We start from the raw sequence: 25,308 nt of genomic DNA, 5'->3' as shown, positions 1-25,308 counted from the left end.
CCTCTACCACTGTTCTTCTTCCTACATAGCTGGAATTTTAGTTGGAAGGTGTTTTTTTTTTTTTTTCTTTTCCACCATTATATTCTTCTGTTAATAGTTTCTAAGCAATTTATTGAATTTACAATTGTAGCCTCAATTATAACCTTCAATTTTGTAACCTACTACTTTGCTAATTTCTCTTTACTGTTTTTAGTAGTTTTTTTCATTGAGTTTTTTGGATTTTTCAAATATGTCATCCTGTCATCTGCAAATAGAGATAGTTCTACCATTTTCTTTCTAACTCTAGTTACTTTCTCCTGTCTGCATAGGCTAATATCTCCAACATGGTGTTAAAGAGTGGAGATAATGGTGCACATCCTGCTCTTATTCCTGACTTTAATGGGGAAGTGTATAGTGTTTCCCCACTAAAGAGGATGCCTAGATATAGTTTAACATGATAAGAAAATATCCATCCATTTCTATTTTATTGTGTATTTTTATAAAGTGAGTATTGAAGTATGTCAAATGTGTTGTCTACATCTTATAGAGATGATTGTATAATTTTTTTCCTTACCTTTATTAAGAGATTTCCTAATTTCAACCAACCCTCACAACATTAGTCTCACTGAGTATGGGAATTTTTAAATAGCTTTTTGAGATAAAACTTACATACCATAAAATTCACTTGTTTTAAATAGGTTCAGTGATTTAGTAAATATATAGAATTTCTTCAGTCATGACAACATTCCGTTTTTAGGCCACATCCGTCTTGCTCATTTGCAGTCACTCCCCATTTCTACCCTTCAGCCCCAAACAATTACTAATGTATTGTATCTCTGTAGATTTACATATTCTTGATATTTCATATAAATGGAATCATACAGTGTGTGGTCGTCAGAGTCTTAGTATCTTTGCTTTGCTTCTTCAGGTATGTTCCATGCACATACAGCCTGGGAGGTGAGCCCAGAAGTTGTGTTCATCTTCCTCAGAATTAGGGGATCTCCTCCTCCGGCCTCTTCTTGCTCTGATTTCCCATATATTCCCTAGCTCACAGAGGCCTCTTTTACTGGTCCTCTGGATAGAAAGTCAGTGTTTTCTCCCAGTTTTCACTGTCTTGTCATACAGCTTTGCAGAAGTGGTGGTGCCTTTGGGGCAAAGCATCAAGAGAAATAACTGATTCCCTCCAAACTTTTTGGACCACAGAGCCCCCTTTTCTCAGTTCTTCTGCTCCAGTGTTTCTCAACCTTGGCACTGTAGACATTGTAGACTGGATAATTCTTCATGCTGGGGGCTGTCTTGTGCATTGCAGGATGCTTAGGATTATCCTTGGCCTCTGCCTACTAGATACCAGTAGCTCTCCCCAATTATGACTCAAAATGACTCTCCAGACGTTGCTGAATGTTCCTTGGGAGTTTTACTCACCATACTGTTTTGAGACTCAGTTCACCTTTGGACAAAGCCTGAAGATAAAGGAGTGGGGGGGGGAACCCAGTATACTCACCTCCATATGGATTATCATTCGAGTTTTGACTTCCCCTCATCAATCTGTGTGCTATTAAAGTCCTCAGGTGTGTAGTTGCTTTTTGTATAGTGTCCAGAGTTCCCAGTTGTAGTCAGTGAGAGAGACTGTAGCAGGCTTACTCCATCTTGGCCAGCACCATCAGTTGAGTTTTTTATTTAGTATCATTATGTGAATCTGGTTTCAAACGTATTTAATGTGTTTCAATCCATTGCAGGTTGCTTTTTCAATGGAAAATTATCCCAACCTTTTGCCTCTTCAGACTGCTCTGGAGTCCTTTTTGACAGTATTTGGTAGCATCTTTGCTTTCTAGCATGACAGGACATTTCGGGCTCATTTGGTACAATTCTTGCCCTAGAAATGGATTTGGCCATTTCTCTAGGGAGCCCTGGTTTCTTTTGGTAGGAAAGGGTATTAGAGACTACAGCTAGAGGTATTAATTCCTACTGGTCATGCTGTATGTTGTTTTGTTTTTTATTTTTTTTAATACAACAAAATTATGAGTTTGTATCGTTTTTCAGTTCAGATTTAAGATTAAAGGGAATTTGCTCAGTTTCTTTTATAGTATAGTTGTATTGCTTTTACCCTAAAAATTTTGTTTTCTAACGACATTGACATAATCACTTATGAACTTCATCCGGCAGTGTACCTATTATAGCTTCAGTAGTCATACTTTTTTTTTTTGCCATGCTCCATGGCTTGCAGGATCTTAGTTCCCCGATCAGGGATCGAACCCGTGCTCCCTGCATGGAGTCTTAACCACAGGACTGCCAGGGAAGTCCCTCTTTTTTATTTTAAATGGAAGTATAGTCCATTTACAGTATTATATTGGTTTCAGGTGTACAGCATTGTGATTCAGTATTTTTACAGATTATACTCCATTGAAAGTTATTACAAGATAATGGCTATAATTCCTTGTGCTATACAGTACATCCTTTTTGCTTATCTATTTTTTACATAGTATTTTGTATCTCTTAATCTCATACCTCTAATTTGCCCTTCCCCTCTTCCCTCTCCCACTTAGTAACCACTAGTTTGTTTTCTATGCCTGTGAGTCTGTTTCTGTTTTGCATATACATTTTTTGTTTAAGTTCATCATTCTTTTCTTTGCATCCCTGAAGTTGCATTAAGAGCTGAAATAATCAGATTCTTCACCAAATGAGCACCAAATGCTTTTATTAGCTCATTTCTCTCAGTGACCAGTATTTCCTGACAGCAGGTTCTTTGCTTTTCACTTTTGTCCTGAAGTTTTCATATCTGTAAAATGGTATTCTTAATAATACGTACCTTACAGAGTTGTTGTATTATGTTAAATCATTGGTGGGGACAGAAAGCAAGTGTTTGATAAATGGAAGCTATTGTTATTATCCATTTACTCTCAGTGAAAATTTAAGCATCTGAGAGATTAAAATGCTCCAGGTGTAAATTGTTGAATTGATTTGTCAGTGATTATTTCACTAATCTACAGAGGAAAAGAATATTTACAGCATATTCCAGTTCATTATATACAGAATAGGCAAATTTATAGAATCAGAAAGTAGATTAGCTGTTGCTTAGCGTAGGGCGGGGGAAATGAGAATCGACTGCTAATGGAAAGTGAGTAAAAATGTTCTAAAATTAAGTTGTGGTGATAGTTGCACAACCCTATGAATATACTTTCTGGAATTTTTGTTTCAGTACTACTGCCAAAGTGCAGCAGAGGCTGATAGGATTCATGCGCCCTGAAAATGGAAATACCCAGCAAATGCAACAGGAGCTGCAGAGGAAGTTTCATGGTAAATTATTGCTTCTGATCAGTTAAATGTACATGACCCCAGTAAAGAGTCTTATTAGGTGAATAGAAAACAGAAGACATCTCCTAATAAGATCGTTTGTGGTAACAAATATTTTTATTAAAATAATATTAGTGTGATTTGAAAAGTAAGATGATATGGACATCATGTGTTTCCGCAACTTTCAGCTCATAAAAGGTTTTCATTTCTTCCACCAGAAAGCATGATACACACTTTTTTTTTTTTAACTTTTTTTGGGGGCGGGGGGGGGGGTGCTGCATCCCGTGGCCTGTGGGATCTTAGTTCCCCGACAAGGGATCAAACCCAGGCCCCCTGCAATGGAAGCGAGGAGTCGTAACCACTGGACCACCAGGGAATTCCCCAATACACACCTTTTTTTAATGAATTTTTTTATTGTGCTAAAATATACATAACATAAAATTTACCGTTTTAACCATTTTTAAGTGTACAGTTCAGTGGCATTCAGTGAGTTAAGTTCACATGATGTACTGTAGCATGGTGATTGCAAATATCACCACTATCCATCTCCAGAACGTTTTCATCTTTCTAGTCTGAAACTCTGTACCCTGAAACAATAACTCCCCGTTTTCCCCTGCCCCCAACCCCTGACAGTCACCTTTTTTTTTTTCCTGTCTTTGAATTTTACTACCCTGTGTACCTCATGTAAGTGGAGTCATGTAGTATTTGTTTTTTTGTGACTGCCTTATTTCACTTAGCATATAATGTCTTCAGAGTTCACATGTGTAGTGGCATGTGTCAGAATTTCCTTCCTTTCTGAGACTGAATAGTACTCCATTGTGTGTATCAACCACATTTTGTTTATCCTTTCATTTGTTGGTGGACACTTAGGTTGCCTTCATCTTTGGGGTATTGTGAATAATCCTGCTATGAACATGGTGTACAAATAGAAATTTGAGTCCCTACTTTTAATTGTTTTATTATATATCCAGAAGTGTAATTGCTGGATTATGTGTAATTCTGTTTTTAATTTTTTGAGGAGCCACCATAACTTTTCCATAGCAACTATACCATTGTATTGGTACATTTCCACCGGTAGTACACAAAATATTCCAATTCCTCCACATTGTCACCAATAATTTTTCTTTTTCTTTTTTTTTAAAAACATTTCTATCCTAATGTGTGTGAAGTGGTATTTCTTGTAGAGTTAAAAATATGAATCAAATGTTAGGTTGTGTTTTTTTATTTATTATAAAAAGTAACAACTAAGGAAACAGCAAGGGAACTGAAAAGTTCTTATAACCAGTAATTATTCCAGATGTGAACTGGCATAGTAATAAAATATTGTTTAAATTTTGCCTACCATTCAATTTTTTTTTTAAGTTCTTTTGCCTTCTATTGTTTGAGCCAGTTATTCTGGCTGATAGAACTTTGCTAGTTAAGACTCAGCTATTTACTTTTGTCACAACGTACTTTCTTTCCTTCCTGCTGGACCTAGTTTTCTGTTCACTATTTTGTAAATTCTTCTTTCAGTACTTCTTTTCAAGTAAGCTTGACAAAATACAAGCATTGGTAAGGATTTATACAAAGGGGAGCATTCAAATTGCTGACGGTATGCACTGAAATAACCACTTTGGAGAGCAATTTGATCATATATATTAAAAGCTAAAAATGCATATGCATTCAAAGCCAGCAGTTTCACTTCTAGGTATATATTCAGGAACAGTCTTTATCAGACATTTTTCCCACAATAAGTAATAATTTTTATATTATGACCCAGATATTTAAAAGCATATACACGCAACAGAATTTTAAGAAATAACTATACCTATTTTATACTCTAATATTTTTTTTCCTTTTTAAGGGGAAAAAAATAAATCTGTCATGACTGACTGAATTGATTTCATGATTCGCCAATGCATCTTAATTTGAAAAACAGTCGTAGCAAAACCTGACTGTGTTTTCGAGGAGACCTTTTTTAAGGATATTTATTGCATTATTGTTGTAGTAGCAAAACATTGGAAACAACAGAAATGTCCTTCATGTGGAAAATGGACCTAATTGTGGTATACTTACATAATGGAACACTCAGCAATTAAAATAAATGTATTGATACTAGATTTTTATTTATCAGTATGGGTAGCCTGTGAAAATATAACTGGGCAGAAAAAGCAATGGTGTAAATTGTCTAAAAACAGCAACATTTTTACTGTTTATGAATGCATACACACAGAAGCACTTATATATAGTGAGAAGATAAAACTGAATTCAACAACTCATGAGCATGGTTGCCTATGAGGGGAGGAAGGAGAACAATGAGGATTTCAACTTTAACTATAGTTGTCGTTATTTGAGATAAAGTGTTGTTTTACTTAAAATAAAACAACTTAACCTGTCATTTTTCAAAACTTCATGAGTTATGTTTTGTAATTAGAGGCTCAACTGAGTGAAAAGGTTTCACTTCAGGCAATCCAGCAGTTGGTTCGAAAATCATACCAGGCTCTGGCTTTATGGAAACTTCTTTGTGAACATCAGTTCACTGCCATTGTAGGAGAACTTCAGAAGGTAGGATATTTTTCCCCCTAAGATCGTACTATTAATTCTGTGCTTAGTTTGTTTGCTTTTGAGTGAGCTGTAATCTTTCACTTAGGTTCAGAAGAGGATTATTTTGGGAAGCATTTAGGTTATGATCAAATTAATGTGTTATGAGAAAATTGCACTAAAGCATGATAACTTGAGGGATTCATTGTCAAAACCACAAGTTATTACAGTATATGAGAACTTTGTTGTGATATGTGAATGAACTCTTACTTTACCAAAAATATTTTTCAAACAGTAGATTGTAACCTTTATTTGGGCTACAGATCCCTTCGGGAATCTGATCAAAACTCTTTCTCCCCACCTTCAAAGAACGCATACAGACACATACATAAAATTTTTGCATGTAATTTCAAGAAGTCCAGTGACCTAAATTAAAATTAAACATTCCTACTTTAAAGAAAAATGTTTGCCACTGTGGAAAATGAATGGTGTTTGCTGTCCTCATTGGAATCCTTTTTAAGGATAAAGGTAATTTGCATTTATCTAAATGTTAGGTCATTTAGGGGGAATGTATTCCTACCTATTAGTTTAATTGGGAGCATTTCTAAACGTACACAAAAGTACAGCAAGTACAACAACTAATCCCCCATACACAATTTATTTGCATTCAACATTTTCACAATTTTACCAACTTTGCTTAATCTATCCCTTATTTTCTTTTTCTTTACTGAATTATTTTAAAGTAGATCCCTAACATCATGTCCTTTCATTCCTCTATATTTTAATATGTATTCCTTTGGCCATTTTATTGAATACCAATGTCATTATCACATTTAGCAATATTGCCACTAATTCTTTTGGGTAACATCTAAAATAATGAAATTTCTGTGTCTTAAAAATATCTTTTTATAGATTGGTTCATTCTAATCAGAATCTAAACAGTTGGTTCACTCATTGAATTTGGTTGTTTTTTCTCTTAAATCTCTCAGTCTAGAGCAATTTTCTCTCTCTCTCTCTCTCTCTTTGGTGGGAGGGGGTTGCTATTGCCTTGTAGGCATCAGGTCATCAATCTTGTAGAATCCCAACATTCTGAGGTTGTCTTTACCTTCCTTGTAGTCAACTTGTTCATCTATTTCCTGAATTTTCTATGAAATGGAAGTCAAGTTTACAGAGGCTTGATAAGTTCAGTTTTTTTTGTTGTTATTTGTTTGTTTTTTATTTATTTTATTTTTGGCTGCATTGGGTCTTCGTTGCTGCGCACGGGGTCTCTGTAGTTGCAGCAAGTGAGAGCTACTCTTCATTGCGGTACACGGGCTTCTCATTGTGGTGTCTTCTCTATTGCAGAGCACAGGCTTTAGGTGCATGGGCTTCAGTAGTTGTGGCACACGGGCTCAGTAGTTGTGGCTCATGGGCTCTAGATCACAGGCTCAGCAGTTGTGGCGCACGGGCTTAGTCACTCTGCGGCATGTGGGATCTTCCCAGATCAGGGCTTGAACCCATGCCCCCTGCATTGGCAGGCGGATTCTTAACCACTGCGCCACCAGGGAAGCCCCAGGTCCATTTATTTGAGAAAGAATAGCACATACTTTTTTTTCCTCTTTTAAAAACTCAAGTGAATATGTTTAATTATGAAAGCTATTTCCTTTTCCATGCCAGGTAGAATAATGATTTTTAGTTTTATTGGCTGGTAAGAATAATGTAGGTCAATTTTTAGGCTAGGTATCTTTTTTGTGATCCATCTTCAAAACTTTCCTTCCCTATATGCTCAAGGAATGCAAATTAAATATTAATCCAAAAAATTTGAACATAGATTGTATATTTGCTGAAATTTAGGAAAAAAATAGCAGTCAGATCACTAAACAGAATGTTACTATAGTATAAATCACCTCAGTACTTTAGAACTCCATTTTAGCAAGCAGATTTGTTTAAATAAGATCAAACTCCAATGTTAGAAGTCCTTGAATAATAGAATTCAAATGTTATTTTGGAAAAATAAATGTAAGCCCAAGATTTTTTAATGTAGCTAATTGATTGTTTTTTCCTGATTATAACTAAAGTCAGGAAGCCTGTCTCGAATTTTGACTCCACCTGGGTTTTGCTTTCCTCATTGGTAAAGTGAGAGATTTGGAATAGGCATACTGTGGATTCTTTTACAATTCTCAATGATTCTATGAAAATCTGTAAAATTTTATTATTTTTTATAGTTTAGTATATTTTATCTTTTGATTTATAGAGTCTATTAATGTTTTGATATTTTAAATTATTAAAGAAATTTCATTCTGTGTGGAAATACATTTTTGATACATTTTTCTATATTTTTGATCAGAAGAGGATTTTCTTTTATACTCCTAGGAATTTCAAGAACAGTTGAAAATCACCACCTTTAAAGATCTGGTAATCAGGGACAAGGAACTGACTGGGGCGTTAATTGCTTCTCTAATCAACTGCTACATCAGAGATAATGCTGCTGTTGATGGCATTAGTTTACACTTACAGGACATCTGCCCACTTCTGTATAGCACTGATGATGCAGTTTGTTCTAAGGTATGATGCTTTGTTACTCATTTCAGTGTTTCTTACAGGAGGTTTCATGGTATGATGAAAGCACACTAGAATTGTAATCAGGAACTGTTGTCTTTTGTTTGACATACGACCTTGGTTAGGTCTTTTAACCTTCCATGGCGTCAGGATCCTCATCTGTGTAAGAAAGACGTTGGAATATATTATTTCTTAAAATCCATATATAAATTTTTCATAAAGAATCTTTGATAGTATTTCTAGACGGTATTTTAAAAATGGTTAACTATGCCTTTCCTTAAAAATTAAGAAAAAAATCACTAAAACTTTGTCTGTAATAAATTAGAGCTAATTGGGCAATTTTTATTGATCCTTTCCTACAGGTGAAAAAAATTTAAAAAATCAGTGTTGCTTGGACTGCCTGCTGACCAATAATGTATTGACTAGGCGAGAGATTTACCAGTCAAAAGCTGTCTTGCTTACATATTTGTGAGAGGAATTAAGAATAGCTAGGATTTTTTGGTCAAAAACTTTTCTGCCTAAAATTAAGAAGAAGTAAGTTTGTAGAGTTGTTTTTATCTTTGATGATAATAAACCGGATGTAAATTTAGACGTAGACTAAACAAAACTTGTATTGACAGCATCATCCATGTGCTTGTATCTTTTTAAGTTCTTGTCATCTCTACTTCTAGGCAAATGAGCTTCTCCAGCGTTCCCGACAAGTTCAAAATAAGATTGAAAAGGAAAGAATGTTAAGGGAATCATTAAAGGAGTATCAAAAAATCAGCAATCAAGTGGACCTGTCCAGTGTTTGTGCTCAGTATAGACAAGGTGAGAAACAAAATGTTCTTCATACCTTCTGCTTAACTCAGAGGGAGATCTTCCTTCAGCTTTCAGTAGCCCAAGTGATATGACATAGGGAATTCATTTCTTATGTCTTAGTATTTGATGACTGCACCAGCGTCTACAAAAGTTATAATGCTCTTTTTATATCTTGAAATGTGTAACTTTTTAACATTGGGGTTTCAGTCCTATTCCAGTTAAACTACTACCTGTGTTAGATTGCTTTCTGGGTTACATTTATTTTTCAGATGCTTTAGATTCTTTTGACTAATTTTAAAAATACTACCTGTCTGCTCACTTTAAAATTACTTTAAATCAAATCTAACATAATGTAGTAACTATTAGTACAGGTACTACTTTGAATCCTAAGATTTTTTTTCCATCAAGGAACTGCAACCCTCCTTTTTGCTATTTTAAGTATGAAATTTTTTTGCAGTGAAGAAAATACATATAATAGCTGCCTTTTAAGCATGTTGGAACCTAGTTCTTCAGTAGACTCATCAGAAATATTTTATATGATGCTGTCACCTGAGTGACTGATATACAGTAGAAACCTCATAGTAGTAAACATAATAACCTTGGTCAGTATTTTTATAAGCCATCTAAGGAAAATGTATCCACTTAATAATATGCCTTAACTCTTTGTCCTTTGTCTTTCCTGTTAGTGCGTTTTTATGAGGGTGTAGTGGAGCTCTCTCTTACTGCTGCAGAGAAAAAAGATCCTCAGGGTCTTGGACTTCATTTCTATAAACATGGAGAACCAGAAGAAGACATCGTGGGACTTCAGGCTTTCCAAGAAAGGTGAGTTTTATCACCTTAGCAGATGCAACTTTATGGATATAGACTGTTCTTTGTGTAAAGTTTGACTGATGGTATTAGGAAAATAATATTTCAAGTACAACTCATAAAATTGAATTATGCTTTCACCTAAAAATGTCTTGTTTTATCAAAGGTGTGAAGCAGTATTCTAATTATTAGCCTAGGGATAAAATTATAGCCTGGTGGGAATTCTTAAGGACCTAAATGTTTTTGAACTTGCCTCTTTGGTTTTCCTGAGATTGTATTAATGTCAATTTGAAATGCAATAACGATTTTGGAAACAAAACTGCTGCTTCACCCGCCCCACCCCCAATGTTTGGTTCTGGATGAAGATTAGTATTTTAAAGGATGATTTTTAAATGTTCATAGATTATTAGAGACTGCTTTAAAAAAAAAGTATGTCCATAAAGGAAATATATAACCAATCTAAGATGTGTTTCATTTTTATGACTTTACCCTTTTAAACAAGTGCTTCTCAAACCTATTGAAAAAGCATATGATTTGTATTGTTTTTATTTTTATTTATTTATTTTTAATTTTATTGGAGTACAGTTGCTTTACAGTGTTGTGTTACTTTCTACTGTACAGCAAAGTGCATCAGCTATACGTATACATATATCCCCTCTTTTTTGGATTTCCTTCCCATTTAGGTCACCACAGAGCACTGAGTAGAGTTCCCTGTGCTACACAGCAGGTTCTCAACTATGGATACTATGTATAAAATAGATAACTAATGATTTGTATTATTTTTAATACCAAATTGTGTGTGTGTGTGTATTTTCTCCAAAATTCTCTTTAGTTTATATTTCAATTAGGTAAGATAAACCAATTGATAACTAAATCATGTAATTGCTCCTTTTTCATTCTTTTTCAGATTAAACAGTTACAAGTGTATTACAGATACACTTCAAGAACTGGTAAATCAAAGTAAGGCTGCTCCTCAGTCTCCCAGTGTACCCAAAAAACCTGGACCTCCAGTGTTGTCATCTGATCCCAATATGCTGAGTAATGAAGAAGCAGGCCATCATGTAAGGGACATAGCATGTTTTCGTTCTGAAAATACACTGTGTTTAGATGTTCTGTGTGGTGGTGGCGGCATAACCATCTTGGAAAGGGTAGTAACTCTTAGAACTTACCATTTAAGGATTCTTGATTTCTTACCAGAAGCCTATAAGGCTAAGGAGTCATTTTGAGCCTTTAACTGTGCTAATTTTTACTGTTTTCTTTATTTTAGTTTGAACAAATGCTTAAATTGTCTCAAAGATCCAAAGATGAACTCTTTAGTATTGCCCTTTATAATTGGCTAATACAAGCTGACCTTGCAGATAAACTACTACAGGTAAAAAATATTTTTTCTACCAATGTTGTTAATTTATATTTTTAAGTGGCATAACTCAGTGGGTTAAGCACATATATAGTCATAAGGAAATTCAGTTTTTCACCCTGTACCAATCGTTAGGTGTTAGTGAAAAGCCAAGTAATGTAATGCCTTTTCCTAGTGAGCAAGGTAGTCTTTTGGTCTAGTTTTCTTGTTATTTAGAAGCTGATTGGGATTGTTTATATTGTGGGGTGAAAATCAATGGATTATGAGTTAGGAGACCTGAACTTTGTCTTAGCTCTGCCATTAAGCCACTTCACAAATAAATGTCCTTTCACTACCCTAAGTCATAGTGTTCCTCATTCTGTAAAATGAATATATGGCATTTGATAATTGCAAGGATGGTTTTGAGCTCAGAATCTAGGAGTCAATAGCTGTGTTCTCAAAGTTTATTAAAAGATTTGTAATTGGATTATAATAAATTGTTTTTATCAACCTAATGCAACTATCATAGCAATTCTTTGATTAACTGTGGTAAAACAATCATTTATAATGAGAAAAATTGCCCTCTCTTATCTGTTACTGGATTATAAAATTGCTTATGTATTCATAAAACAAGGCACACCTATAAAATGATATATTTACTATCTGAAGAGCAAGTGGGTAGTCAGAAAATGTTTCTGAGTAACTTTACAATTTCCAGATTGCTTCTCCATTTCTGGAGCCACATCTAGTCCGAATGGCCAAAGTTGATCAAAACAAAGTTCGTTACATGGATTTACTCTGGAGGTATTATGAGAAGAACAGAAGTTTTAACAATGCTGCTCGTGTCCTATCCAAATTGGCTGACATGCATAGGTATGGCCTAATATTCTCACTGTGACGAATAATTGATAACTGGGCTATATCTAGTTACATCCAGATTTCAGATATTAAATAAAACCTTATTCAGGTTATACATATATAGAATTTTTATGCTTTTGCTTGGATTTACCTAAAGTTTATAGTTTTCTCTTTTTGTTTGTTTTTAATAATGTGTAGCAGGTACCAAATACCTCCTACTAAATAGACTCTCTATTCAAACTATCTTGTAAATCCTTTTCTTTAAAGTATGTCTTTAGATTCTTTCCTATTAACAGCAATTAATTACTATTCTTTTTCTTTTTAAATATTTATTTAATTATTTTTATTTGGTTGGGCTGGGTCTTAGTTGAGGCAGGCGAGCTGCTTAGTTGCGGCATGTGGGCTCCTTAGTTTTGGCTCACTGGCTCCTTAGTTGTGGCCTGTGAACTTTTAGTTCTGACGTGTATGTGAGATCTAGTTCCCTGACCAGGGATTGAACCTGGGCCCTCTGCCTTGGGAGCGTGGAGTCTTAACCACTGCATCACCAGGGAAGTCCCTTAATTACTATTCTTAACTAAAGGACAAAAAATACTTCTCAAAGTCTTTATAATTTCAAACGTTCAACAAATTCCAGGCTAATTTCCTCTACTCTCTTTAAATTACTGAATAGGTCTTGGAGCATATGTATTGAGGATTGTTAAGAATCCTGTTAAAGAGTGCATTGAAATTTCTAATTAGATTGTCGTATCAAAAGACAACTTAAAATTTTGGACAGATCATTAATTTGACCCTCTTTTCATTTGGAATTTTCTTTGCCACAATAGTGCAGTGCTATTTCTAAAATCTGGAGATTGGTTAAGTTAGGACAAGGAGGTGTTTGAGACAAGGTTGTTATTAAACCAAGTTAATCAGAATGGTTACTTAAATCACCCAGATATGGCTAATAGCAAGTGTGAGAGTTTGTGTATCTGTGTGTGTGTGTGCTCATGCAGTTGTAATTGTTGCATGTATGGGCCCAAGGCATTTTTGGTCTTCTTGTTGTCTTTGGTCATAATAGTCATTTGGGTTTTTTTGTTTGTTTGTTTGTTTGTTTTATTTTTGGCTGTGTTGGGTCTTCGTTGCTGTGCGTGGGCTTTCTCTAGTTGCGGCGAGTAGGGGCTACTCTTCATTGCAGTGCACGGGCTTCTCATTGCAGTGGCTTCTCTTGTTGCAGAGCATGGGCTCTAGGCTCGCGGCTTCAGTAGTTGTGGCATACGGGCTTAGTTGCTCCGCGGCCTGTGGGATCTTCCCGGACCAGCACTTGAACCCGTGTCCCCTGCATTGGCAGGAGGATTCTTAACCACTGTGCCACGAGGGAAGCCCAGTCATTTGGTTTTTATAAGTTCCCTTCATATACATCTTCTGTCACATATATCGAAGTGACTTTAATTTCTTTGTCTTTGATTTAATAAAAGGAAAGAAAAGGAATTTAAGCTAGTAAAGGCCTAAAAGGTAGTTTCTAGTAAAGGCCTCGGTCAATTCATAGTTTTTGTACAATTAAGAATTGAGAGGGAGACGCAAGAGAGAGGGGCTATGGGGATATAAATATACGTATAGCTGCTTCAGTTTGTTATACAGCAGAAACTAAAACAACAAAGCAATTATACTCCAATAAAGATGTTAAAAAAAAGGGAAAAAAAAAGTTCAAATGAAAAAAAAAATTTGACAGCATTATTAAATATTTAATTCACTGTAGCTCTGTCTTAAGGTTATGTAATTCATTCCTTTATCCAGTGTTTGAATGCCTATTATTTTCTGTACTCAGAGGCACGTGTGGACTGTGCCCTTATCCAGGCCTTCAGTATCTCATTTCTGGATTACTCTTGTCATTTATCTTAGTGCGTCCTAGATACCATTACTATACAAATCTTTGTAAGTCATTTCTGTCATGCTGCTCAATGCTTTCAGTGTTAGAGTGGCTCTTTTTTTTTTTTTTTTTTTTGGCCGCACCTTGCGGCTTGCAGGATACCAGTTCCCCAACCAAGGATCAAACCTGGGCCCCCTGCAGTGGAAGCGCAGAGTCCTAACCACTGGACCGCCAAGGAATTCCCTAGAGTGGCTCTTTTTATATATACATACACACACACACACACACACTTATTTATTTATTTATTTTTGGCTGCGTTGGGTCTTTTTTGCTGCACACAGGCTTTATCTAGTTGCAGCAAGCGGGGGCTGTTCTTTGTTGTGGTGCGTGGGCTTCTCATTGTGGTGGCTTCTCTTGTTGTGGAGCACAGGCTCTAGGCGCACGGGCTTCAGTAGTTGTGGCACACAGGCTCAGTAGTTGTGGCTTGCGGGCTCTAGAGTGCAGGCTCAGTAGTTGTGGTGCTCGGGCTTAGTTGCTCCGCGGCATGTGGGATCTTCCCAGACCAGGGCTCGAGCCCATTTCCCCTGCATTGGCAGGCAGATTCTTAACCACTGTGCCACCATGGAAGCCTCCTAGAGTGGCTCTTAATTGCCCTTTCATTAATATTTACTAACCTTGTTCCTTGTTATAACAGTTACTATATTCTTGTTATAAAATATTCAGAAATCCTCTAACTTTTAAGAACAGTGCCCATTGTCCGTATCTACTTCACACACAAACACATAACCTAATTTCCTCCTCATGTGAGAGACCCTATACGTCTTAGCAGCTCTCAGCTTACCATCTCTTTCCACAATAAAATCTTTTTCCGACTATTATGTTACTCTCTTTCTTACTACACTTTTTTTTTTTAATTTATTATTTATTTATTTATTTTTGGCTGCGTTGGGTCTTTGTTGCTGCGCGCGGGCTTTCTCTAGTTGCGGCGAGCGGGGTGATACTCTTCGTTGCGGTGTGCAGACTTCTCATTTCAGTGCCTTCTCTTGTTGTGGAGCATGGCCTCTAGGCACACAGGTTTCAGTAGTGCCTCACGGGCTCTAGAGCACAAGCTCAGTAGTTGTGGTGCACAGGCTTAGTTGCTCCGCGGCATGTGGGATCTTCCCGGACCAGGGCTCGAATCCCTGTCCCCTGCATTGGCAGGCGGATTCTTAACCACTGCGCCACCAGGGAAGCCCTCACGACACTCTTCTTACATATGTAGGCTGCACCAAGTAAGTTGGCGGCTATAGAATGTTCTACTTTAAATAATTTGGAAATATTACCCATGTTTAAAATGTTTGTTTCAAGTGGGTTTTTTTTAAGAGATGAGAGGGGAGGTAAAGGAAAGCCTTTTATAAGCAAAGCTCCTAAAGGTACAGAGTCCTTTATATTTGATCTTAAGAGATGGTCAGTGCTGTCATCCACACACATACTTTGCAAGATAGGAGAAAGGAGTTAATCCTTTCTTTCTTTTGGTTTCTTTTTGGAAGGGGAAAACTTATAGGAGCCATAGCTATGTAGAAGGACAGTTTTCTAAGTAAGACCTTCTCTGAAAGTAAAAGAAAGCCAGTTTTTTCCTGGTTCAGATTGGCATTAATGGAGATATCAAAAGTTTCATTTAATACTGGTTGATCTGAGGGGTTGCCAACAACTAAATGAGTTAGTATGTTTGTCTTTAATGCCAAGTTGCTTTATAATGTCAAAGAACCAGGTCTGATGGACTTAGGGGATTAGAAAGGACTGAAGATGGTAATCATGGAGGTGGATACATGCTTAGGGCTTTCTGACACCTGTCAGTCAATCAGCCAGCAAATAGATTTTGAGTACCAGTGATAATTCAAGGCATTGAGGAAGGGAGTAGTGAACAAGATAGACACCATCCCTGCTCCTAAGGAGCTCTCATTCTAGTGGGCAAAGACCATAGACAGACAAGTTCATATTCTATAAATACAATGAACACAGGATATTACAGTAGAAAGTGCCTTGGGGAATGGGGAGCCGCTTTAGTTAAGGTTGGTCAGAGAAGGCCTCAGACAAATTGTCATTAAAATTGATTCTCAAATGACAGGAAGAGGCAGCTATTAAAGAAATGGAGGAAGTGGTTTAAGCACAGAAGCTATGGTCTCTGAAGAGGCACTGCATGAGATTTAAGTTTATCATGTTTAGGGTACAAAAAAGAAAGCCAGTGGGGTTGGAAATGGTGAACAAGGGAGGAATGAAATGAGGTTGGAGGAGTAGGTAAAGGAGATTGGAGGGTCTTAAGAAAGCATGTGACATGATCTGATTTTTGTTTTTAAGAGGTCACTCTAGTTGCTGTGTGGAAAATGAAATGTAGTATTTGCCACATTAAGGTAGAGAAGTGAAGAATATGAGGAATAATAAAAAGTTTAATTTAATTTTAGAATAATCCAAGTTTTAATATACTGAAGTATTAAAATAGGAAGTTACTTTTTGGAGGTAAACATAAGTATTTATGTGTTGACTTAAATTGTGGATCTCTTTTATTAGAAATCCTCTAATTTTTCAAGTTTCAAATGGCCTTTTATGTTAATTTGGCATAATTCGTACCTCATAGCTGATATATATGTATATTGGATCCTTAAGAATTCACATGAATAAAAATAAGAATTTTCCCCCCAGCACAGAAATTTCACTTCAGCAGCGACTAGAGTACATTGCTCGTGCCATTCTTAGTGCCAAAAGTTCCACTGCCATTTCATCAATAGCTGCAGATGGTGAATTCCTTCATGAATTAGAAGAAAAAATGGAAGTAAGTGCTAACGACACTTAAGTCTTATCCACATTGATTAGTAGCCGCGTGTTAGTCCACTTCCTCTCTTCCCCTAGTAAATAATAGGTCTGTAGCAGTCAGTATTAATTTTAATCTCTTATGCCTTCTTTTTTTCTTTTCATATTTATATATAAATCTTTTAAAAGATTTTAATGATACAGCATTTGGGTCCTAGGACATTGCTGTAATCTAAAAGTTTTCTCTGTGGCATTTCTAGAGATTTATCCTAACTATTCTAACACCAAGCAGATTATGTCACATTCACCGTTTATTCTGGAGGCTAATAAGTAGATGTGTAGAGTGGGCTAAACTGCCTTTACTAAGAGACACAAAAATGTATAATGGTCCACATACAAAAGCTTATTTCTCATTCACAAAATCCAGAGTTGGTGTTCCTGATTGGCACGTGGCTTTCTTCTACTTGGTTGATGTCAGTTCCCAAGTTCTATTTTCTGGCTGTACCATTCCAATGGCCTTACCTTTTTCTTTGACCAAAGGGAGGAAGAGTGAAAAGAGCATGTAAGAAGCACATTCACTCTTAAAAAACCTCAACCCTGAAGTGGCATACTGTACTTCTGTTCACATTCCTTTGAAGAGAACATAGTCTTACGGCCATACTCCTAGCAGAGGAGGCCGGGAAGTAGAGACTGGCCAGTTTGTCTGGCTCTAATCATGGGCGAAACATGTGTTGGTGAGTAGCAAAGGCTCTCTGTCACAGCACAGTCCCTGTGTAATCTTCTATGTTGTAATGAAAGGTTGCTAGTCTGTTATGAAAGAAGTCTTTATTTATACATTTTTTTAAATTCGGGTAGACTTGACATATAACAGTTGCTAAGGTATACAACATAATGATTAAATTTTTCTATGTATTGCAAAATGATCCCCACAGTAAGTCTAGTTAGCATCTGTCACCATAAATGATTACAACAATATTTATTTTCTTGTGATGAGGACTTTTTAAGACCTACTCTCTTAGCAACTTTCAAAATATGCAACACAGTATGATTAACTGTAGTCACTATGCTGTTATTTATATATTATTTTTATTTTAACAAACTTAAAGTCAGATACTAGGAGTCATTCCTTCAAGTACCTGGTGATTTATCATGAAGAACTTAAGATTTGATTTTTTTCTACGCAAACTAGGTTGCTAGGATCCAACTTCAGATACAAGAGACACTACAAAGGCAATATTCCCATCATTCTTCTGTACAGGATGCAATTTCTCAGCTGGACTCTGAGCTAATGGACATAACTAAGGTAATAAAAAAGCAAGTGAAACTCCTATAGTAGTCACCTATTATCTTGTTTCTTTTGCATTTTATTTTGTGTTTAAGATAAGCCATCTTTGGAAGCACATCACTGGGCTGACACATCACCACTGTGGTATCTCACTCTTAGAAAAAACTATGTATCTCTTTCCAGGCCAATTTCTATCAAGAATCTATCAGCCTCACATGGGGCTTTGTTAAAACTCCTGCCACCTATTTTATGGCCTTGTTTCTGATCTTGAAAAAGTAATTTATCTTTGCTTAACTCTCCAAGCCTCTCCCACTCTGTGTACCCTTCTGAACAGTTTCTTTTTCAATTATTCATGGACATTTCTCTAAGTACCCTGAAGCACCGTTAGATTTGTCAGTATTTCCGTGATTTTTCAAACCTTAGTTTAGACAACACTAATTCTAAAAGAAATGTCATTGCAGTATCTTGCTATCAGCCAAGAAAAAAAAAGGCACACATATTGAAATCTGTTTAAATGTGTTTTCCATGCATTTACCATTCTTAATCTGGCATTACGACTACCTACATGTCATCACATCTTTGTATCATATTTTAGGAACTTTAGATAAAATCTTTGGTTACTTTTAACTTTCAGGGAGTTCGTCACTGTTAATTTCTGAATACTAATCTCTGGTTGGATGTTGGCATTTTCTCCTACAGCTTTATGGGGAATTTGCTGACCCATTTAAACTTGCAGAATGTAAACTTGCAATAATTCATTGTGCCGGTTATTCAGACCCTATACTGGTGCAGACACTTTGGCAAGATATCATAGAGAAAGGTAAGTGTTCATTTATAGGTGTATTAGCTGTACGTTATTTAGTGACTTAGTAGAAGAGTGAATGTAAGCTGCTAACGGTCATATATTTAGGGCTCATGAGAATTGTGTATACCTAAACAGAGGGAAGTAGAGGGTACTTGATATGGTGGAGGGCGATCCTGTAGAGAATGATCCCAGTAAATATTTGAGAGGACCCTCAGAAAAGATGTGTCATTTTTTGTGGTTTATACTGCTTAATAAGGGATTCTGAGACACTTAGCTCGGAATCTCATAACTAGTGCCCTGGTAAGTGGAAAGTATATCAGACAGTAACAGAAACACAGAATCTGCTCATTATATTAACGTGCGTACAAGTTCTAGTATTTTGTACCTTGAAACAGAATAAAATAGTCAATTTAAAATTTTCACAATAAAAACAGTTTGGGTTTCTAGTGACATGTCTCTTTCTTACAGAACTGAATGAAAGTGTGACATTGAGCTCCCCAGACAGGATGCATGCTCTTAGTCTCAAGATTGTGCTCCTTGGCAAGATGTATGCCGGCACACCTCGTTTCTTTCCTCTAGGTAAGCCATAACCTTAGCTACGGTCGTGGGGCTTTTATCTTTTTGTTTTGATGGTTTTCTTCATTGACATGGAAAAATAATGGTTTGTAGAGCAAAATCATTTTGTTGTTGCTATTTATTAGCTCTGCAGTTTAATTCTACCTCTCCAGAAAGAAACACCTCCAAAGAATAGCAGAATTTGTTGATGAATAGTTGGGTATGAAACTCTCTTTGCTTGACCTTCCAAGTTGATATATCTATCTTGGGATAGTCTGACTAACAGACCGTAGTGATTATATTATTGGTAACCCTATACACGCTTGAAGAGAAGGGAAAAATAGCTGATGTTTTTGTGCATGGATGATCTGTGATTGATTCAACTGCCCCCTATTATATTGGGGGCATATTTTTCTTTAAAATAGCAAGTAGTTGTGTTAAAAATGTAATTTTTGTGAACTCCTTTCTTAACCAGATATACTGACTATTTGTTATGTAGGAGACTCTGTTATAAGCCATTTGCCAACCTATAATGTCTTCTTTGGTTGTAAAACGATAGACTCAACATAAATATATTCATACAGTAGAATGTTAAATAAGCACTTTGTGTTTTTGAAAAATGTTGAGAAACATGAAAACGCTTATAACATCAAATTGTTTTTAAAATATGAAGATCCAGACTTGTTTATAGACCTTCTCTGATTTAGGATTTATTCCCTGGACATGGTAAGAAATAAAACTATTATAATCATACCCTTATTTCTTGTAAGTACAGTATTAAAAACTGCCATGCCAAAAAAACTGCCATGCCATTTCATTGATCAGGAAAATAAAGAGCAACTGTATATATATGTCTTATGAGTATGTGAAACCTGACAATTTTAATAGCAAAAAGGCCACATTGTACACAATCCCTTTTGAAGGTATTTCTGCTTTGACTTAAGATTTTTAATTGTTGAGCCCAATAAAATTTAGTGTAGAAGAGGCCTTCCTTTTTCTATCACTCTCTCACTGGCAAACAGGTTCCAGGGGGCTTCAAACTAGAACAAATTGAGTCTTTAGAATTTTTATTACCTTTCCACAATCTCTGTATGATAACTTGTAGGGGAGATGCAGGTTCAGTGGCACTTTTTTCAGTGACTCCGCTTGCCCATGGTTACTCACATTGGTCAGTCTCAGATTTTAGGTACCATAAATAAGAATTTGATTGTTACTGTTAAGATCTTATTTATGGGACTTCCCTGGTGGCACAGTGGTTAAGAATCCGCCTGCCAATGCACGGGACATGGGTTCGATCCCTGGTCTGGGAAGATGCCACATGCCGCGGAGCAACTAAGCCCATGTGCCACAACTACTGAGCCTGCGCTCTAGAGCCCGCGAGCCACAACAAGAGAAGCCACTGCTATGAGAAGCCTGTGCACCGCAATGAAGAGCAGCCCCCGCTGGACGCAACTAGAGAAAGCCCACGCGTAGCAACGAAGACCCAATGCAACCATAAATAAATAAATAAGTAGATAGATAGATAGATAGTTTAAAACAAAAAATCTTATTTATGATGTAACAGGTAGTAAAAAGTGAGAATGGGACCACTATTAGAATCATCAAAATAAATAACTTATGAATCTTATGAATATTACATTTAATATTTCTAAAATCTAGATGCAGTAAGCGCTTCTTTTCTGAAAAGCTGTTAAATTGAAGATATAGTATTTCAAGATATTAAATATTATCAGTGGGTCCTCTCCAATAGTGGAATTGTGAATGGTCTCTATTTTCTTGTTCTTTTGCTGTTTTCCAAATTCACTATAATAAGTTTTTTCTCTAATAGCTTTAAAGTGTGTAATTGAATGGTTTTAGCATATTTACAGAGTTGTGCAACCATCATCACAATTAAATTTAGACCATTTTCATCACCCCAAAAAAGAAATTATATCCACCTTCAGCCCTAGGCAACCACTGATCTACTTTCTATCTCTATAGGTTTGCCTATATTTTGGTATATGCCTTATTTTTTATTAAAAGAATTTTTTTAATTGTTTTTTAAAAGTTTTTCCTGTAGAAACTGTTCAATTATGAGTAAGGCCTACTTTTTAGTATCAAGAGTCAACAATTCTACAACAACAAAAAAATGTTAATTATATGAGGTGAAAGACATGTTAACTAACCTTATTGTGGAAAACATTTTGCAATATGTATGTGTATCAAATTATCACATTTATACCTTAAACTTAGACAGTGTTACATGTCAATTATATCTCAGTAACGCTGGGGGCAAAAAACAAGTTAACAATCCCAACTTCTGGTCCTTTTCTCTCCCCAGATTTTATTGTGCAGTTCTTAGAGCAGCAAGTTTGTACTTTGAACTGGGATGTGGGTTTTGTGATACAGACAATGAATGAAATTGGAGTGCCATTACCTAGACTACTGGAAGTATATGATCACTTGTTCAAGTCACGGGTAAGGAAAATATTAAATAAAATAAAATAATTTATTTAGTTAAATCAATTAACTTTCTAGATACAGGAGCGGAGTATTTTGCTTGTGTGTTTGTAAGTATCTCATCTAATACAGTTGTATCAGAAATTTGCTTCATTGGTTAAGCAAATTATGCTTCAGACTTAAAACCAATAATGAGAGTTGCTTTGCGATATATCATGATAAAAATCAAATATTTTTTAATATTAATAAACATAATTATATATGCTTTACTTTTAGTGGAACAGGCTAAATACATGAAGAATTATCATTTACTTTAAAGGAACAAAATATCAGTGTATTTATTCACTGTAACCTCATCTAAAATATCAGTGCTTAAAGATCTTTCCACAAGAAAAGAAAATTTAACTATGTATGGTGACGGGTGGTAACTAGACTTACTATGGTGATCATTTTGCAGTGAATGCAAACAGTGAATCACTATATTGTACACCTGAAACTAACATGTTATATGTCAATTATACCTCAGTTTTTTTAAAATGATCTTTCTCACCATATTTAACCTTATTGGACTGTATATTTTGTAATTTTTATCCTGAGATCAAAAACCAAACAAAACCTGTTGAACTGGATTGCGTTTAATACTAGTCATGATTATAGTAGCATCGTCAAAACATTCATACAGTGCTTTACAAGGCACTTATATATCTCATTAAAACTCACAATGAGCCCATGATGGAAATGAGCAAGTAGTAGTATCCCCATCTTCTACTACATCTGACAAGGGCAGAGAGGTTAAATAACCTGCTCAAGTCACATGGCTAGTAATGATGAAGCCAGAACTAGAATTAAGATTCTCTGACTACTGATTTAGTCTCTTATTCACACTATCGGATTAAGTCTGCATAAGTTCAAAGTAAAAATGGTGTCACAGCCAATAGGAAGAGATGGATTTTCTTCTCTTACCTCAGGTTCCTAAACAGGAAATTTATATGCTCTACACAGTGGATCGATACATCAAATATTCTTCCTAAATAACATCACAATGAAGTTTTCAGTGCTATTCATTATTAACCATAATCAGATATATAATTTAGTAACCACATAATATTAAATGCTTATTTTAATATCAGTAAATTTTGCTTTGAACACTGATGACTATTTTAACTAACATAAATGATTAAAAAATCAGTTGACACAATTTGTCTTACAACTCAAGATGTATTTTTTCTTTATAGGATCCATTCTGGAACAGAATGAAGAAGCCACTGCACCTTTTGGATTGTATACATGTACTATTGACAAGATATGTTGAAAATCCTAGCCAAGTTTTAAATTGTGAGAGGTAAGTATGAATTAGATATACTTTATTATATACCAAAGGCTTTTAAATGTACCTAATAAATACCTGGGTAACAAATTTGGAGACAATGGGGCACGATATGGAAACTAAAAGAAGTATGGGAGATTTAAGCTCTTGTGCGTGTTTGCAATAACTATTTGAATGATACCAGTCAGTATTTATGAAAGGTTAGAGTTTTTTCCATTTTTCAACCCTTGTCCTGAAGTCTTTCTAAAGGTGACAGGATAAAATTAATGAATTACTCCTAAACTCCTTTCACTTTGAATTAGTGGCCTAGGAAGTTCAATTATGTATTTGTGATATTAATGGCCATTTCAAGATATATTTGTTTGAAAAGGCCAAATGAATGTAAATAATTTAATATTAATTTAAGGAGTCATCCCTTACTGCCTCCTTCTCATTATAATAATCTTCAAAAGGGAAATGGTGGTGATGTGGTAATCCACCTACCCCCTGAGTTTCCTTCTCTATTTTCATTTATTTGCCATTTACTTAATCACATGATCCTTGCTCTCATGTGGGACTATAATGAGTAAGGTTAGCAGAAGTTGAAGGGAGGTCCTATAGGAGGAAATGTTTCTAAATATGTAGATGGTTGATCAGGTGTCTTTTTCATTACAGGAGGAGATTCACAAATCTCTGCCTGGATGCCGTTTGTGGTTATCTGGTTGAGCTCCAGTCTATGAGCTCCTCAGCAGCAGTACAGGCCATCACTGGGAATTTTAAATCTCTTCAGGCTAAACTAGAACGGCTTCATTAATTATTGTAATGTATTTTCATCCATGCATTTTGATCTGTAAAATAAAAGCTCAGCTGGGTCCAGATTTCAGGTGCTATAAATCTAAGAATTTAAGAATAATTTTAGTAGAAACGTGTTTTTAATAAGTGGCTGGTATCAGCAGACAGTACATTTGCAGGTGAATTCTTTTTTTACTACATAATACTATTTTGTTTTTTAATAATCAGGTTAAACAAATGAAATAAGATTATTTATGATTTTAACACAAAGATAAAAAAATAAAAAACTCTTATTTTGAATTTATAGTATTCATTTTCAAGTTAGTTCAAGTATCAAAACTTAAATAGGCTAACTGAACAGGTCCAGTCCCATAATACTAGATTCTACAGCAGTTCCTAAATAGGCAAATAAAGACTGTCTCTTTTTAAAAGTTATTTAGGTTTTGGGTTCAACCTTGGAAAGAAATTTCTTCCAACTACTGATTTGGTCAGTTACAATCCTTGTAATACACACCTGGTTGTTTTTTGAGCAAGTGATAAACTTGTAACTAATGTTCTATGTCTTAAAAACCTATGCAGGGAGATAACTGTTTTCCCTCAGTGTTCACCTAGCTCTTCTTTGGCCTGGGACTACTGATTCCTTTAAAGCAGTGGTTCTCAAAGTGTACGCACCAAACTATCACATCAGCATCATCTGGGAATTTGTTAGAAATTCAAATTCTCCAGCCCAGTCCCAAACCTACTGAACCCAAAACTTTGGGATGAGTCCCAGCACTCTGTTTTAATAAGCCCTTCAGGACATTCTGGTACATGTCAGGTTTGAGAACCATTGCATTAGAGGATACAACTAGTTTATGGATTGAGCTCCCTATCTGATTCCTCCTCCTCCCTCCCCCATCAATTACCACAACACACATTTCACCCAAGACACACCATATATGAAGCAAAATTGTTAGTAATATAGTTTTTAATCTTCAAAATTAGGATGACAAAACCAAGTGCCCCCAAGTCATGGCAACAGGGAGGGAGAAAAAAGTGGGAATGACCAGTTCTAACAAAAAAACAAGAACATGGACTCCTTTCCTCTTACCTTTTATGCTACCAAGAGTAATTACCTTCTACCTATTGTCACTAATGTATGTCTAACAATTTTCAAAATACATTTTGAAAATATTTTTCCTTCCACCTTTATTTTTTTCCCAAGACCATGGGTTGCCCTTTCCGTATTCTCTTAGAATTTAACTCCCTTTCTCCTATAATCTTCTAATTTATAATATTTAATAGAATGTCAAAATACCACTCATTAGGTACCACTACCTCTCATGTTTTTCAGCTTTTCAGTTCCCTAAGTTTAGATTTTTTG

The 25,308-nt window shown here is 35.6% G+C and overlaps 1 protein-coding gene across 1 annotated transcript in view; it reads left to right on the top strand.

Moving 5' to 3' along the window:
* NUP155 (nucleoporin 155) overlaps nucleotides 1-24,245 on the top strand; it is a 74,311-nt gene extending 50,066 nt beyond the window's left edge. Inside the window, exons 21-35 of the mRNA XM_059916259.1 lie at nucleotides 3,176-3,273; nucleotides 5,684-5,814; nucleotides 8,143-8,334; nucleotides 9,000-9,138; nucleotides 9,816-9,951; nucleotides 10,844-10,997; nucleotides 11,204-11,308; nucleotides 11,991-12,145; nucleotides 16,656-16,785; nucleotides 17,953-18,066; nucleotides 18,748-18,868; nucleotides 19,322-19,432; nucleotides 21,729-21,865; nucleotides 23,083-23,189; nucleotides 23,829-24,245. Coding sequence (XP_059772242.1) covers nucleotides 3,176-3,273; nucleotides 5,684-5,814; nucleotides 8,143-8,334; nucleotides 9,000-9,138; nucleotides 9,816-9,951; nucleotides 10,844-10,997; nucleotides 11,204-11,308; nucleotides 11,991-12,145; nucleotides 16,656-16,785; nucleotides 17,953-18,066; nucleotides 18,748-18,868; nucleotides 19,322-19,432; nucleotides 21,729-21,865; nucleotides 23,083-23,189; nucleotides 23,829-23,967 — 1,969 coding nt within the window. The 3' untranslated portion in view covers nucleotides 23,968-24,245. The remainder of the gene's footprint in view (nucleotides 1-3,175; nucleotides 3,274-5,683; nucleotides 5,815-8,142; nucleotides 8,335-8,999; nucleotides 9,139-9,815; nucleotides 9,952-10,843; nucleotides 10,998-11,203; nucleotides 11,309-11,990; nucleotides 12,146-16,655; nucleotides 16,786-17,952; nucleotides 18,067-18,747; nucleotides 18,869-19,321; nucleotides 19,433-21,728; nucleotides 21,866-23,082; nucleotides 23,190-23,828) is intronic.
* The last annotated feature ends 1,063 nt before the right edge of the window (nucleotides 24,246-25,308 follow it).

The sequence above is a fragment of the Balaenoptera ricei genome, chromosome 3, assembly GCF_028023285.1.
Source record: "Balaenoptera ricei isolate mBalRic1 chromosome 3, mBalRic1.hap2, whole genome shotgun sequence".
In the NCBI taxonomy this organism is placed as follows: Eukaryota; Metazoa; Chordata; class Mammalia; order Artiodactyla; family Balaenopteridae; genus Balaenoptera; species Balaenoptera ricei.
Note: the sequence above shows the minus strand (reverse complement) of the source record. Positions and strands in the feature narration are given on the sequence as shown.